This window comes from Chlamydotis macqueenii, chromosome 4, assembly GCF_036417535.1.
Source record: "Chlamydotis macqueenii isolate bChlMac1 chromosome 4, bChlMac1.mat, whole genome shotgun sequence".
Classification (NCBI taxonomy): domain Eukaryota; kingdom Metazoa; phylum Chordata; class Aves; order Otidiformes; family Otididae; genus Chlamydotis; species Chlamydotis macqueenii.
The window spans coordinates 28,619,575-28,636,655 of NC_141559.1; the positions used below are offsets into that span (position 1 = coordinate 28,619,575).

The 17,081-nt window shown below is 41.9% G+C and overlaps 1 protein-coding gene across 2 annotated transcripts in view; it reads left to right on the forward strand.

Moving 5' to 3' along the window:
- EMCN (endomucin) overlaps nucleotides 1-17,081 on the forward strand; it is a 55,809-nt gene that overhangs the window by 16,214 nt on the left and 22,514 nt on the right. For both annotated transcript variants that reach the window (XM_086746581.1, XM_086746582.1), the window contains exons 2-5: nucleotides 1,307-1,366; nucleotides 3,992-4,090; nucleotides 4,494-4,610; nucleotides 11,653-11,775. In XM_086746581.1, the coding sequence (XP_086602707.1) occupies nucleotides 1,307-1,366; nucleotides 3,992-4,090; nucleotides 4,494-4,610; nucleotides 11,653-11,775 (399 nt within the window). The remainder of the gene's footprint in view (nucleotides 1-1,306; nucleotides 1,367-3,991; nucleotides 4,091-4,493; nucleotides 4,611-11,652; nucleotides 11,776-17,081) is intronic.

Consider the following 17,081-nt stretch of genomic DNA (forward strand, 5'->3'; position numbering starts at 1 on the left):
CATATTAGTATTTTTTTCCAGGTTAGATCTGTGACTCTGGCAGGCCTCGGGTGGTGCTTGTGAAATGTTATTCAGAGCGCAGCATGCTGAGCAAAAGGGAACAAAACTGACTGTTCTGCCCTGTAGTCAAAAAAAAGAGAGAATGCCAGCAGATATTACCATGAATGGAGTCACACAAGAATAGTGACATGCTGTCCTGACTCAGTTTTGCGATGTCTGTTTTGCAGCATGCTAATGCAGCATGACAGGATGTCACGCTCCAAACCTGAAAGCACTGGGGGATTAGTCTGTGCCATTTCCCTCTCCCATTCAGCCACAGAGCTGATCTCTTCCTCCCCAAATGTACCCATCCTTGTCTCACTGCCATGTAAAATGGTTGAGAAATGCCACTGTTTCTGACTCGGTATAGTTTTTTCACCCCCTTCATCACCCCCCTAACTTCTTTCAGTGGAAAAAATATGAACACCCCAGCAATAACACTGAAAATGTTATTTGAAGTCAAAACTCTGGTTGAATTATGCTGTTACGACTTTTCAGCACAGACAGAAGATATAGAAATTATTTTGCTTTTGGTTTGGTGGGGTGGTTTTTTTTGTGATGATTTATTTGTTTTGTAATATTGGAGACTTTCACCTACAGACTTGACCCAAGGATTTTTAAGATGGGCATCCTTTGCTGCAGTAAACTCCCAACAGCTGGAGAACTGCCCTGAGGGCAATGGGAAAAGTCAGTTATTACTTAAGCTGGTGCTTCCCAAGCCATGTTCTGTGAATTCTCCTCTTTCTCTCACATACGGGGATCAGGGTGATGCCGAAAACCCCTCCTGAAGGGGTTGTACTAGCCAGAGAGCTAGTACAATTGTGTTCCTCCAAGGCAGGAGAATGGGTGCTTACTCCTGCAGCCAGTTATTTTAGTTAATCCTCCACCCTGAAGACCCAAAGTAGCTGTAGTTGTTGTACTCAAGGAGAGGGGGAGCTAGCAAAAAAAAAAACCCTTTAATTGCTCCAAGTTTTTTTACAAACTATTCGTAGAGACACTAACACTTGTTGGAAAACAATCCTCAGTCCAAGGGGGGACGCCATAGCAGATGCTCCCCATTACAGCAGTGAGGGTGAAGCTAGAGATTTAGGATACAGCTTGAAAAGATTGCTGGTGGAGTTACATGATTTGGTTGCTTCTGCTAATAGGCTTCTGAACTTGATTTTCCAGGAAGGTCCTTGCTGCTCTCTGCCTTATATGCCTATGCAGTGCTAAATAGATCTGTAAGGTGACTAAAGGAATATGATTCTTTCGGTATTTATTTCAGAAGGTGGTAATTCAGCCAATATCGTCAACGCAGACACTTCTGCATCAACATCAAAATCTGGTAAGAGTTCAAATTCACTGTTACCTGGTATTCTGAAGCTCCCATTGCCTTTTTAGCTTTCAACTTTTCCAACTTCTGGGAGAAATTATGTTCATTAGTTCGTGTAAGGTGATTGTAGAACAATGTATTTCCCTGGGGGTCTTATAAAACTCTGTTGAGAAGAAAGGATTGAGGGATCTAAGTAAGGAGAGGGTTAATTTGAGCAGGCTGCATTTTTTGTTTCAGGTGAAAAAGGACGAAATTCTGAGAGTTCCTATGCTCTCAAGGATTGGTTCAAGTGTGATCAGATATTCATAAATTAGCTGAGACTCCTAGTTCAAGAGGTTGTCAAATTGAGAATAATTTGGGAAACAGCATCATTTAAGGGATATGGCAGCAGGGAGCAGCTGATTTGATGGGTGTAGAGTGATGGAAGAGGACATGGACGTTGATAGTAAGCAATCACACAATATATGCCAATGTTGAGCCTCACTTAATAGGAGAGAATACATGTCCATAAAGCTGTCATTTGCAAAAATGCTATTGCTAACTTCTTGAAACTATTCATGTCAAGATTCACTTTTGGGGGTAAAGGGGTGACACTAGTGCCCTCAGTGTCAATAGCTGTCTTCTCTCTCTGTTTTGGTTGTGATTGTTTTAACTAGATTAAACTTAAATTCCTAAAACTATGATGAAACAGAGAAAACACCTGCTTCATATGATGATACTTCAGTCTGTGATTCTGATTTACATCTTCAACTGACACATTAAGTTCTTTTTATTGTATAGCTTTGTAGTTATGAAAAATCAATATTGAGCATATTTCATTCATGTCAGCTAATTATTAGTTTGAGTATTGATGACTGCTGCATTTAATAAGTGAGGAATGTGAGAGAAGAAAACTTGGACAAGGGATTCTATTTTTTTTTTTTTATAACTAGAGATACTAATGAGTCTGTTTTGGAGCAGAAAACACCGAGATGATTATGATGAAGTGCTTGTAGTGCTAGTAAAGGAGGTGAATAAGATGCAGCCAGGTGAAGTAGGTTTATTACAGCAGCAGAATTAGTCCTTTTCAAATTGTGTTGCAGTTCTTTTATGTTTCAAAAGCCCTGATATTCATGTCTGTTTCAAAGACATTTCATAAAGGCCTCACAGTGAATGAGCTCTTCAAATGTTTCACTGAAATTTCTCCTGCAGCTTTTTGTCACAGAAGTGGAAGTAGTATTGTTGTTTATGCCTATGAGAAAAGCATTAGAAGCCCACCAGGAGATTAAAGCACTTTGTGGGTGTGGAGTAAGTTCCCAAGGAGGTCCATTCTTTGAGGCACTGCTATTCCAGGTGAACAGAGAGTGGAGGAAGAAAGTATGAGTTATAATTTTAAAGTTCTGGTGTGAACATTGCATTTAGAAGTACTCAAGTCATATGAGAGAAAATGACATGTCATGCCATGTCATGATTTGTTCCTATTCTTTCATGTATCCCATCCATGAAAAGTGCTAGAAAAGGTAGTAGGACACCTGTTGGGTTGTTGTCAGGGATTTAAATGAGCCTTTGTAGGTGACAATAGCACTTTTCTGTTTGTGTTAGATTACAGAATCGAAAACTGGGCTCTTGAACTTGTTAGATATGTAGCTTTTTTAACCCAGATTCCTCGGCAGCAATTTTGCCAGTCCGTTCACTTGAACATGTGCCGGGGCTCATAGGACCTACAGTATACCATCCATGCACAGCAAGACACACTGATTTTAAACCTTGTTAATGCCTTAGTGATGTTTGGGCAACTCTACTCCTCTCTTTCTGTACCAGCAGCAGCTGGCAGTGATCCCTGCTGCCTGAGGGAGCCCTTTCCCCTCCTCTCAGCCTCCAAATCTCACCTCTCTGGAGGAGAGAACTTCCACCTTACAAAGGGCACCAAGTTGACCCTGGGGAATACCACTTACTAGAGAACACTACTCATGTCATCCATGATATCCTAAGCTTTGCAACACACCTCAGAGGAAAGCCTGCCAGCTGCTCTTTTTTTTTTCCTAGAATTCTGGGTGCAGAGGAAAGAGGGTCTGGGAAAGCTAGCCAGAGAAGCAGACTCAACTGGGGCTCGAGGTGTACAGCAGAGAGAAGAGAAAAAAAAAAATGCATAAAGACTAGTAGAGTCTCTTCTCCTTCAGTTCTTTACCTGTAATACATAAGCTGTGTTCCCCACACTTCTTTCTGGGGAGTTTACATCCCTCCTTCTATTAAACAGGTATGCAGTGAAGTGCTGATCAGCAGTCTAGTCCAGCAGCACAGTGAACCCATCCATCCATGCCAGACTCCTTTCCCCTCACCTCTTCCCCTGAAAGTCATGCCCAGCACCTCTGCATAACTCCAAAAGAGCATACACCTTTTCCTCAGGGGATGGCTGGAAGGCACAGCTGCTTACTTTCAGTGGGCAACTTGCGGATTGTCCATGGGCCAAACCTTCCCTCTGATACCAACCATACGCACTTTGAATCCTCTTTAAAAAGGTGTGGGTAAGAAAGCTCTGTAAGGGTCAGACTTTAAATGGAAATTCACTGCCTTTGTGAGAAAAAGCAGCTAGAAGTGTGTGATGTTTATTTATACATGATAAAATAAGTCAGTAAAGATGTGATGCCTTTCTTGCAGTAGTGGAAGCTGTGAGCACGTCAACTTCAACAACAACATTGCAAGCATCAGTGCTGACAACAACTGCAATCAGAGCTACAAACGAATCCATCACAAGCAGTAAGTGAAAATTTCTTTGAGTTAATTGTTGATGGTGTTCCAGTGGTCATTCAGGAAATTAGGCAGCAGTGCCTCTTGGCTGGGTTTTACAGAGAGTGAATTCTTCAGTGAAACCTTACAGGTGTCTGCAAGAGCTTCCTCCTGGGCAGGCTCAAGGCAGCTCCAAGCCAGGCCTTGTAACTGCATTATCAGAGGCTCATCTTCAGTGGGATGACCCACCTGTGGGACAGGGAGTGGCTTTCTCTGCAGTGAAGGGAGCCCTGTCCCTACTGATCTTGAATTTAAATGAAATATTCTTTTGATAATTTAAAACTTAAGCAGGGCAACAGGTATGGTTTTTGTGTGTGTGCATATGTGTGTACACAAAATTGAGGAAATAATTTGAATGTCGTTTCTTTATTAGACTCCATGCTTTCTTCACCTAATGCTACACAACAAACAACAAAAGGTACAACAACACAACCACCAGCAAAAGTGACTGCTACTACAGCAACCAGTAAAAGTGAGAGCACAATGAGCAGTAAGTGACAATTTCATCGAGCCATTTCTGATTCATTGTATGCTGCATTTCTGTAAAACAGTGTGGAGCAATAAAAGGAGGTCAAAAAGAGTAGTTTGGGTTATGGATTTGGAGGTTTGGGGAAGGAGAGCTATTCATTGTACTATATTACATGTCTTTAATGAATCTTGCACTAGAACCTTAAACAAATATTATTATACCTTTAATTTCTATTGGAGGGGATCTGAAGCTGTTACACAGGATTTAAATCTCCCTGTAATTGGGAGAGATGTATTTGGAAGAGTTTTAATTTTTTATTTTCTTCTGTGTTTTGGTTTTAGATTTTTTTAACAAGTATTTCATCAAAAATAAATTATTCTGTGTGATCAGAGTGGTGTCAGGACAGTCCCTTTTGTTTTTTGTTTTTATATATGTCACAATGCTACAGTTAATTAAGTTCTATATGATTATGAGTCACAGTACTGAAAGCGGAGAGATGGCACTAATTACCCTACATCAATCTTAGGAAACACTTTTGTTCCCCATAAATTTTCAGAATAACCTGTGTGTTGGCCCAGCACATCAGACTGGATTCTAGAGAAAGAAAATTAAAAAAAAAAAAAAAATCACACATATCCCACAAGTAGTTGGATTAATTTAAACAAGTATGATAATATCCAAAAGGAGCTCAGTAAACTTAGTGAAATTCAATTTCCCTTTTTTTGTCTATGAAGTACACTGTAAATGTTTGTTCAAGTCTGTTGCTGAAACAGAGCTTTGAAATACGCCATTATGTATATTTAATTGACTCAAAAATTAAAAATAAATACTCCAGATATTTAACTCAGCAGTCAGTGTTCTCAGGATTGATATTTAGACCATACTAAACTATGATAAATGAGTAGAACTTGACTTATCTTCCCTTGTTTTCCTTGCCTAAACCCTTGAAATGGCCTGCATGCTTTCTTTGTGCAAATTCTCCTTTAAAGCCACCCCTCATGGCCCCGGGCCTGCTAAGCTGCCCAGAGAGAAGTTTCACTCAGTGGTTACACCTTCTACTGATGTGCTTGGATGGGAGTAGTCTGAAGTCTGTTTTTTGGCTTGGCTTGGCTTTTAAGTGCCAATATCGGTGAGTCACAGAATACAGTCTGACTGGTGCACAAGCTGCTGAAGTGATACTGAAGGCCACAAAGAATCTTTTTAAGCTTGCATTTGTGACCCTGTGGGCCCATCAAAAGCCTATGGCATGGTGCGTTGCATCACGGATGCGATTCCTAGTCCTTTTGGTTTGGCGGAGGTTCCTGGCTTGTGGGTACCAGAGCGGCACATCCACCTGGAACTAAACCTTGGTGACAGGTAGAGCTCCCGGGAGGGGAAGGAAGGCTAATGAGGAATGGCATGCCTGCCAGTGCAGCTTAGCTCCGGCCACTGCTCTGCACGGATACCCTGAAAAACTGGTGGTGGGAGTACGACGGTGTTGGAGGTCCGATGGGCCTCGGCTTGAAGTTTTCACCAACGTACTTCCTTTCTTGTGTTCTCTTGTGTTCTCTTGTGTTCTCTTCCCACCAGGTAGAGTCCAGTCCCTAGCTGCTAGAGTTGAGATTTGTTTTTAAAACTCCTCATTTAAGCTAAAAAACCCCTAAAACTTATGATAAAAATAGTTGATAAATGAACCTAAAAACAGGGCTTACCTGCCTCTCACTCCCCTTTGTAAAAAGGAAAATTAAATAAGACATTTGGAACTGCCCTGCATTAAAAGACTTTGTATTTTCTTTCAATACAAACTAGTATTTGGAAAAACTGTGTATGCGAAAACCAATTTCAATGGTTTTTAAGACAAAATTCTGGTCTGCCTTTCAGGGAAGTCATAGCTGTAGCTGTAGCACAAAGGAGTGGTATGGGGCACAAAGTAGTGGCTTTGGGATGAGGCACAAGGTAGTGGCTTTGGGGCAGGACATGGCACAGAGGCTGTGCAGATGTGTGGCTAGCCCTTGCAAAAAGTCCACAGACCCCTTGACCACTGTCTGGCTGCTGGCTACAGCCATCTCTCTCTTTGTACCCCACACGTCGACGTGGTGAGGTGCCATTGGCGTCACTGCATCCTCCCAAGCCCCTGCCAGCATCCTCAGCAGCAGCACTGGGCTGGGGAAGTTTCAGTCCCTGAAGCGAGCACAGAGGTAGCAAGACCTCTGCTCTCCAAATGGACAGGAGATGAAAGTTGTCTACTCTCTTTCTCTTTCTTTTTCACTAGCACTCACTTCTCCCCATTTTTGGCCTGGCCATATGGGACTGAGGCAGATGTTGGTGATGCCCTTATGACACTTCAAAATTTACCTTTACTACACTTGATTTTTAATAAAAAGCAGGCACCTTTGTTGTTTTGTAATGGAAGCCATCGCTTTCTCTGCTTCAGTCCCTGCTAAAAGCTTCAGCAAATGATTGCATTCACACAGCAGAGATTTGACAGGGCTTCCTGTCTCTGCTGCAATTTCTGTGGCTGCTGTCACCTTTTGTTATAGAGTCAGGAAAAGCCCCCATTGCTCCACACGCTGTGAAATCATGCAAACGACTTCGTCTTTGGTTTTGTTTTTTTTTTTTGTAGTCTTCAGTATTCTTTTCCTCTGCAAGCCATGAGTATGATCTCTCCCTCTTTATCCTCCCTCCCTGTTTATTGTATTGGAAGCCAGCAGTTAGACTTGTCTCCTCAACCTTCTTATTATTAATATAAGGGGTCAAATCAAATAGTTCACATTTAGTCAGAGAGTGACCTCACTTGTGCAATCTGGGCCCCAAAACAAGAATTTATATGGTGCCACAATACAGCAAGTTGCATCTGCAATCAGGATTTCGTATCCCAGGATGCTTGGAGCTATCAAAGAGAATATGAAATTTAATGCAACAGCAAATTATGCTCTTCCTCCCTTGGAAATAGAGCAAGCATCTTGTGCAAGGTCAGTGCTCAAGGTATTAAATCACAAGTAAGAGTGGATTTTTGGCTGTTGTATTTCTGATTTATCTCATGCCACTCTCCTGTATGATGATACATCATGGTACAATGAAATATTAAATATTAAAAGTTGAGCAAAGGAAAGAATGGAGGAGATACTTTTTCTCTTTTTACCAAACTACTGGTAATTAAAAAGGAAGCTTTATTTCAGTAAAGCTACCAGAAGAGATAATATGTATCGCTCAATTGTCCTCAGGTTGTTACTGCGTGCTGAATAAACACTGAGTGTAGTTGGCTGCTGAGACATGTTAGGCAGGGAGATGTTTTAAAACATATATTTTTTTTAATACTTGGGGGTTTTTGCTTACCAGGAAATGTAAAGCTGGCAGATAGCAGATGCAATGAGCTATAGGTGTAAACATTAAAACTGAGATCTGCTTCGTTACCTCCCTAGCCAATTTCCATTCCTCTGAACGAGCGTGAAGTTGCATTGGTTTTGCTACATTGGGATTTTTCAAAGCTTTCATGAATGCATTTGTTAATGCAAACGGTTTCTCAGGCTATTGATTACAAGGATGAGGCCTGTATATGTGTTTAGGCTAAAGATATGAGCTCAGGGAAGAATATTTAGTCTTCCACCTAAAAAAGCCCTCATGCTGGTGTTTTAACATGGTTTGGGTGCAGTAAAGGTGTTTCCTTGATTCATTGATCGGCCAAGTAAGATTTTAACACACATACAGATGTCTATATTCTTTCAGTGCATAGAGTATATGCAGAGTATTTGCTGCTTACTTGAAGGATCTTAACATGTCAAAGCTAGTTAGGTAACAGCCTGCTGTAAAGAAAATTTAAAGTACTGTTGGGAAATGTCAAACAATATGTGGATTGTATGCAGGTTAAGTAGAAAATCGTGCTAAGATCAAGTGAGGATATGTGTCAAATTTCAGCTGGTTAAAGAAAATGAAGGGTTTTCAGAGCACAAAGAGTAAGGAAATACTTGAGGCTCACAGAGCAGCGTTGCAGAGCAGCTTCAGGTTCCCTGTTGTTGATTATCCCTTTCACAAAGGCATGTTAACACACTGTCATTTATGTTACCAAAATATCAGCAGGGAGAGCTGCATCACCACCAGGGAGTTCTGCCGCGGCAGCAATCAGCCCCGTTCGGACAGCTCTTTTACAATCTTCACGCCTTTACCATTTTTATTCATCATCAGCTGTTGACAACAAACCCGTTACCCAATGATGTGAGTGCTTTTTGCAGCAGCAGCAGCCACAGCAGCCCCCCTCCTCCACTGTGCTGCTTTTCTGTGAGCCCAGGCCTCCCCCTGCCAGGCAGGCAGAAATCTTTGCTGCAGCTGGCTGAGCCGGAGCGTGATGAATTACTGCAGCAATGTGTCAGTGGGGACAACAGGACTGAGTCACTGTGTGCCCGCACAGAGTTCCCCGCCTGTTCCTGCGCAGAGCACGGGCACAGCAGTAAGGACTCGGGCTGTCTCCTCCTGTTGAGATCAAATTAAGCCTTGCATAGATATGAGTTATGGGATTTACAAAAAAAAAAAAGGCAGATTTCCTAGCAGGCGTACTGTGCTATCAGTGCTGCTGCCGCGTACGTGAGCAGTGGCTGGATATGGATGCTTCTGTTCCCATAGGCTTTTGGCACAGAAGCTATTCGATCTGCTAAATGTGTTGATGGTAGAGCCGATGCTGTGTGTTAGGCATAAGGCTTGGATGCTGCTTAAAAGCTGCTTCAAAGCCACAAGTCAGCAGAGAATTGGGTTGCTAGGATTTAGTTTTACAGTAGTACAGTGGAATTAAGGGAATCTTCCCCGCTAGGCTGCATTTTTTTTGTCTTGGAAGTGGTGAAAACTGGCACACAGACTTCTGCATCGCAGCATGTCTGCTTCACCCCCTGACACCAGGAGCAGGGAGCCTGTTCTGCAGCCTGCAGAAATAAATGCAACAAGCTTCACGCCAGGCCTTAGGGAAAGGTGTGAGTCATACCTACCTGAGGTGCTACCTGAGTCACAGGAAGAATCTCACCCAGGCTGAATTAAAAAAAAAATTAAATGGAAACGCTATCATCCCTCCCCTCTGAGGCATATCTAGCACACAGCCCGTGTTCCCCAGAACAATCTGTTCTCGCAGCTCCCAAACACAAGAGGAGCACCCGGGGCTGGGCGGCTGCCAGGACTGATAGGATGCTTGGAACGTGTGATCCCCATGGGAAAACAGCTCTCTGTGGGGTTACAAGGCAACTGACTGCCTCCCTCCTCGTCTCTCCCACACACCTGATTGTTTTTCAGTGTTCACAAAGCGTATTTGTGTTTGAACGTCTCTGCACGTGAAGGCTTACTGTTATTCTGCCTTGCTTTTCATTCTCCCGCGCAAGCTTTTACTCACTTACAATAAGGGAGCCACAAGATGGTCGCTGTTACTGTTACAAGCACATGCATCTTAAAACGAGAGGGAGGTTCTTGGGTTTTTTTGACTTTTTGAAATTGATCACAGATTAAAATTCAACATTTAAAATTTGAGTCTGAAGCAATTTCAATAAGAACCAAAAGTGGAAAAGGTTTGCTTTTAAAGATTCATTCAAGGCTTCTGTGATGAGAATGCAGGAGTTATTAAAGCTCTCAGATCCTTGCATTATACCATAGTAGAAATGGAGTTAGAGAGGCTTTTTACATGCATCTCTACTGCAGATTAGGTTTGTGTATTGAAGGGGTATAATGCTGAGGTTTCGGGAGGGAGCTGACAGTGAAATTATGCTTCTCATCACTACAATCCCAGTGAAAGTTTTAGGCATATAAGCTTGTTTTGCATGATTTTCGGTACCATTTCCTTCCATGCCTTGATCTTCAAGGATACCATCCCCAGCTGCCCAGCTCCTCTCAGTTCCCAAAGCAGTACAAATCCCCTAACTCCAGTGGCTTCAGCTCACTCTTTCTTAGTTCACTGATTTTTGAAGCTTGCCTCTCCAAGGTATCGCACAAACAAGAGGGGAAGGGAAGGGCAGCGCCTATTTAAAGGCGTGTGGTGGTAGAATAGGGACCTTTGGGTGTTGGTTTTTTGGGGTTTTTTTGTTGTTTTTTTTTTTTTTCCTGAGAAAAGGGTTCTTTGAGGTGCCAAGCTGGTAATCAGAGTTTCTGAATAAAGCGTGTGATGAAGCATTCCTCAAGGTTCACATGCTGCATGTACATGAAGTTGCACTCGTTTTACTAAAACATGTCTTAAAGCTGTTTTTGTTCCAGTGTTTGAAATTTGTCTGAAGAGGCACTGAAAACAGTTTACAGCTCAGTTGCCTCTCTGATTTATATCAGAAAGGAAGTATAAGGTTACTCTTGGACACCCCTATGTTTTATTCAGTAGGCACAGTCTTGCCTGTTGTTATGCTGAGGGTTGAGCGTAGATGTAGGAATTATCAGCTGTGCTGGAACAGCTTAAATTCTTTCTTCTTGTCATTTGACAACCTTCAGTTCCACAGGCTTGTGCAGTGCCCTGCACCATCCTCTTGAACTCACCTTAGGCTGCAAATCTTGTGGCGCAGTTGGCCTTGATACTCTATTGACTGTGAGAGCAGAAAAAAGATACTTTAATTTTTCATACATTAATTTTCAGGGATATATTATTTCCCAGGCCTTAACAGTGCAGAATGAAATAATTAACTCTGCACTTAATTACAATCCCTAAAACTTTTTTACAATACCACATTATGTGACAGCTGTGGCTGAAGCTTGGTGGTTTGTTTTTTTTTTAAATTAAGGTTAAAGATTGAGGGCAGTAAGTGAGCTTCTCTCTTTTCTTTCTTCTGCTCATGTTTCTCTTGGTGCAAGACTGTCTAGTTACTCTGGGCTCCCAAGTCAGAGCTCTAGGCTGTCGTCTGGCACAGATGTGAGACTGATTGTGATGCTAGGATGTGCTTTAAAGATGCCTCAACTATGCCAGTAGTACCAACTATATAGGGATGGCTCATTGCTTGACAAGCAGTTACCAGAAGCTGTAGTGCTTTCTGACCTTAAGTCTCTTTATGATGGTGGGAGTATTTCTCTGAGGGACAGTTCAGAATCTAGGACAATGCTTATACAGGTGTCTGTATAACATCTATCTCATTTCCAGCTACACAAGCAAATGGAACACAATTGGCACAAAATGAGAGTTTGGTTGCTTCATCTACTAAGGGATGGTTGTTGTCTTCTACAATCTCTCTACAAAAAACCACTTCTGTTCCTGGAACCTCAGGTAAGTCTTTCCCTATACAAACCATTCAAAAGATACAAAAAATTTTGAATCTCTCCTTCATTTGTTGTGCATTGTCCTGGAATGAGGGTCACCTCCTTATTCATGCAGGGTATGCTGTGTCCATGTCATCTAGCTATGAAGTTATGATGAGTGATAGGTGAACTTCAAAACAGTCCATTGGGATACTCAATGTCATTACAGGAGGATATAAATTACAAAAGATAACAGCAGTCTTTATATATGCTGTATGTGGTCATTGTGTAGCATTGACTGCCAGAGGAGGTCATCAAGATAAATTCTCTGGCTGCAAAGCAAAGGAGACAAAGGAGAAAACAGCTATAATTTTTACAATTGTTAATAAATCTGGAGGGCAAGTTAATGCATATTATCAATTAAATTACACTGTTCAAAGTACAACATGGTCACGTGCAAGGTCAAAAAGATATTAATCCTTCCCAACTCCAGTCTAGTTTTATTCTTTTTGAGCGTGTTTTGATGTATCTATCCGCTAAGCAACACTGTGGTGAAGGCAGATGCCAGGTCACATGAGTGATCATTTATTATGCTTCTAGCTGGCTTAGCTTTCCTAGATTTTGAAGAACCACTTATTCCATTTTTTTTAAGGTCTCTTGAGCCTTCACTTCACTCAATACTTACTTTCAGCTACATCTGTGTAAATCCAATAAAGACACTGACTCTGTTTGCATATCCCAATTATTATTAGTGTTTAACATCCCACAAAGTATACAAGACTTTTTACAACCTGTGGATTGTTTGTGGGAGATAAGCATGCATGTGTACTGTGATTTTTCCTCATAGAGGATAGAATTGGATACAAAAGTGGAGTAATATCATATGCTTTGTACGCACTGAAATACTTAGAAACGTGTAAAAAAAAAAGTTATTAAGCATTTTAAGGAAGTTGTGATTTTTTTCACTTTAATCCAAGGCCACTGATTTAGAGAGGGTTCTTTGCAATTATTTCAGTGAGCCTATGGCCCATAATGCATATATTGTGAGCTATAGTTACTTGATCATCCTGTTAGGTTTTGTGTCTTTTGGCAGACAAATGCATGGTATGGAAACCTTAGCACTGGTACACTGCAGTAAGGCAGTAAATTACAATATTTTTAGTTAAAGCTTCTCTCACTCAGGTAAATTCTCCAGGTTAAAATGAAATTGTAATACATATCTGGGTATGGATCACAAGTATTGAATTACCTAGTACACTGTTTGTACAATTACATTTTATGTTTAAAATTTTCCCAGAAACTTTTACAACCTTCCTTGGGTCTATTTGTGAAAGTCATCATCTTACTCAGCTCACTTTGCTGTAAAACCAATAAATCTTGAGCTCAGGGACTACCCAAGATGCCAGCACTATAATTTCCTGGCTGAGAAAGAAAGGGCCCAGCTACCCAGGAGGAGTCAGTCTAGGTGCTTGGCATAGCCAGTAGTCTGAGTTCCCATAAATCTCCCATTTCAAAATTACTTCCTCCTGCACCAGGATTTTCACGCTTTCACGCTTACACCTTTCCTGTCTCCTCCTGGCACCAGCTCCTCACTTCTCTCTTGCAGCTTAGGTATGCAAGAAATCCCATTACTCACCCTGATGGGTTAGGTAGCTTATCCCAAATGGGTGCACCTTTAGACCTCCCTTGCTCCCTTATTTTCTGTATATGTTAAAGACTTTAAGAAAAAAAAATGTTTTGGTTCCCTCTAAACAGATTTCTTCTATGTGCAATCACTCATGGCCAAGGGAAGCCATATGCTGCACCCTAATAACATTTAAAGCAATGCAAGTGTGAAGCCAGTTGTTTCGTTCTGTGCTGAGACTAGAAGAAATGCTGGCACTCTCGCTACCATTAGATTATTTCTTCCCAGCTCTTTTGAAATGTCACATTCAGGGGCTTCTATCGGGGCTGGATGTTCACCAGCCTCTGCTCTGGTGAACAAAATGTATGCGCAGTGGGGCTGGTGCTGCAGCCCATAGCGGACAGCAGAGCTTGCAACTGAAGGCACCCAAGCTACAGCTTCTGCTGAGCTTCTGCTCAGGGGAAGAAAAATCAATGTGAAATTAATCCAAAACAGAACATTTCTATTAGGTATGTTCAACCAAAATAATCCAGCTGGCTAACCTCAATGCAAAATAATGTATTTAGTTTTGAGACCATTTTCCTTTTTTTTTTTTTTTTTTTAAAAAAAAAAAATCTTTTTGTTGAAAATTTCTTTTCTTCCTGCAGAAAAAGAAAAAAGCACATTTTGCAAAGAAATTTCCAGTCAGCCGTATCAAAAGATCAGAGTGTGGGAGGAATGCCACAGAGAGCTGTAGAGTGACTGAAATTAGTGGGGGAGCCTAGGAAAGAACTTGGAGAAATATCAGAGAACAGGAATCCTGTATTAAATAAGATTGAAACCACTAGCCATGGAGGAGGGTCTCTGTAGTGCTCACTGAGGCTGGAGTAAGCAATGGGGGACTGTTTTTAGCAAAGAAAGCAACCTGCATGCATGCCGTTGACACATACACTTCTTTAACTTTAACTTTGGCTGTCATGCATAATATACCTCCTACTCATCCTCCACCTCCACAGAGGATTGCTTGCTAATATTTAATTTTCTCCTTTTGTTTAATTAATGAAAAATGGGAGATTTAATGGATCAGTCAGAGTTTAAGTACATTTGAGAAACTGCAAGTATTGTAGCTTTTTATTCTGTGACCTAAACAACAAAAAAATCCATAAAGCAGTATGAGCTTGAGTTCACGCAGCCAGGGTGGTAAGATCAAATGATCTATTATAATAAACTGTCAGATGAATCAACCTGCTGCATCTATTGATATCTTTATTGCACTCCTCCAATGATAAATCCTACTCACTTGATTCACAGAAGGCATCTCCCTAAGAAAAATTCTTATGCATAAGATAAGGAGCATTTGACTCTTTCTGCACACAAACTGTGTAGGAACTCTGGATAGTGATATTAGGTTAAAATTACCCAGTGTATCTTCAGTTTCTTCACAGAGAGACACAAAAATCGAAGTGCCTGGAAGATGGAAAATATAGCAGTTAGATGCAGTTACAGATCTACAGCATGGTCAGGCCAAGGAGGATTTTTTAAAGTTCTTAATTCTGCTTTGATTTATATTGTGGCATCCCCTCTGAGTAATCAGCCAAATTTATTCATTTGTTTTGCCAGTGAACATAGTTTCATGTGGCTGCCTTCCAAAAAACAGAAGCAGCAAACTGCAGGGTGTCCAGGCTGCTTAGGTAGCGGTGGTTGGAGAACAGAATGGGGAGAGGTTAGTTATTGGGCTCCCTCTCCATCTGTCAAGCTTCTAACCAGCCCTGAACTGACTCAGGCAGGTATTTTCAAGTCAAACCACTGTCATGCACCATTTTTTTTTTATTCTTATCCTCCTTAATGCACAATGGGGACTCAGCACAGCCAGTGTTGCACACCTTGCTTTTCATGATGAATCTGGAAATCTTCCCAGATTATTTATGCAGAGCATCTGCCCCCTGACTTGCAGTCCCGAAGGATGTGGTAAGCTCTGAACAGGCAGCGAGAACAACTACGGTAACTACATTAGCAAGCAAAATGCTGCCTTTCCTTCTGTCCTTCTCTTTCCGCAGAACAGCAGCGTGTGACCCCACCACCAAAAAGGGCACTGGATAGTTATTTAGAAAATGCAAACTGAAAGCACCTGCTGAAGCGCTCTGATAAGCACAGCTTTGTTTGTGTGACAGGGCTGAGTAATCTTTGAACAGAGGGTGAGCTGGCGCCTTGCGCACATACTGGAGACGGGGGGAGAGACAGAGGGCATGAGATTTTTTCCTGTTTAATTTTTCATGCTCTAGCAGAATCTAGGTGAGATATCTTTGGGAAAGATGTTTGTAGTTTCATTGTGTGTAGATGTGTGCAGTTTTAAGAAAATAACAAAGGCTCAGGAGTCTCCTACAGTCCTTGAAGGAAGGGCAGGGGTCTGCTGTCATGTTTCTTACATGGGATCATTTCTGCTGTCAGGGTTTATTGAAGTGGCAAAGTCTGGCTGGGGCAGCAGTGTGGGTTTTGGTTGTGCCTGCAGGTACTGACCCACAGGTCACCCGATGCTTCCTGTTCACAGAGCCTAATGCCACCTGCATACAACTTTGACAAACCTTAAGTGTTTGGGGTGAACTTGGATATCAGTCTTGGGCTTGATGTGCTTTTTCTATTTATTTATTTATTTGATCTAATTTGAGCCAAGATGGTTCCCTTTTTTTTGCAAGAGTGAAATGAAGGGAAAATGTATAATTATGTTATAATCTTGAGGGGTTTTCTTGGGAAAGCTCAACTCCCCTCAAGCTTGGGAAACAATGCTTCAAGTTTCATGGAGAAGTGACCTATTTGTAAGACTTGGCAAGGTCTTCTGCCTTTCTCCAAGAATATATACACAGAGCGCCTGAGGGCTTTACCATTTGCTTCTCAAACCCTTGCTGTGTGATCACATGGTATTTTTTTCCATGGGATGTCGCTCTTTATAGGCTGAAGAAAAGGTGGTATTCAGGTAACAAGCAATCATATCATATTTGGATGTTTCCTCAGCGCCAGGTACATGTCCTGCTGTGTTCTGTACTGCATGTTGTTCCAAACCTCCTCTGACAGGCGAGTTATTAACTTCTCGAAAGCTTTTCTTTGGCTCTTGTTGTTAATGTTGCCCAAACATGCTATAAACGTTGCCTAATGAATCATCACAGAGATCCTCTCTGAGCAAGGTGACACTGCTTTTTGCAGATGAATCAATGAGATAATTAAAAAGCTTAGGAAAAAAGCCTCCTCTGGATCCTAGGAAGCCGGGGCAAGGTAACTGTATACCTTCAGAGTACTTCAGTTGTACAGCGTACATTCACAGCAGTAGAATAATGTGCTTCACCTGTGTCACAGCTCCGGTGGTCAGAGATGTCTTTCTGCAAAGCATCAGTCCACAGCATAGAAAGTGCAGCGAGGGCGTAGGAGTGGATTCGTACTCCCCAGGGACCCTGGTCAGAGAAGGAGCACTGCAGCCCTGGACACTCAGAGTAGAGGCTTGATGCCTGTCCAGAGTTACAGCTACCTTCATGCTGCTTCCTCTCCCATCTCCCAGCCTGGCACAACTGGGACAGGGAGGATGTGCTGGTGGCTCCTGTCCTCCCAGGGAGCTCTTGGGATAGGGTCAGATGCACCACATTCCCCACAGATGCTGTGGCAGCAATGAACCCTGAAAAGACCCAATGAGGAGGCTTTTATGGTGCCCTCCAGCCTACAGGAATGTGAGTTACATCTCAAAA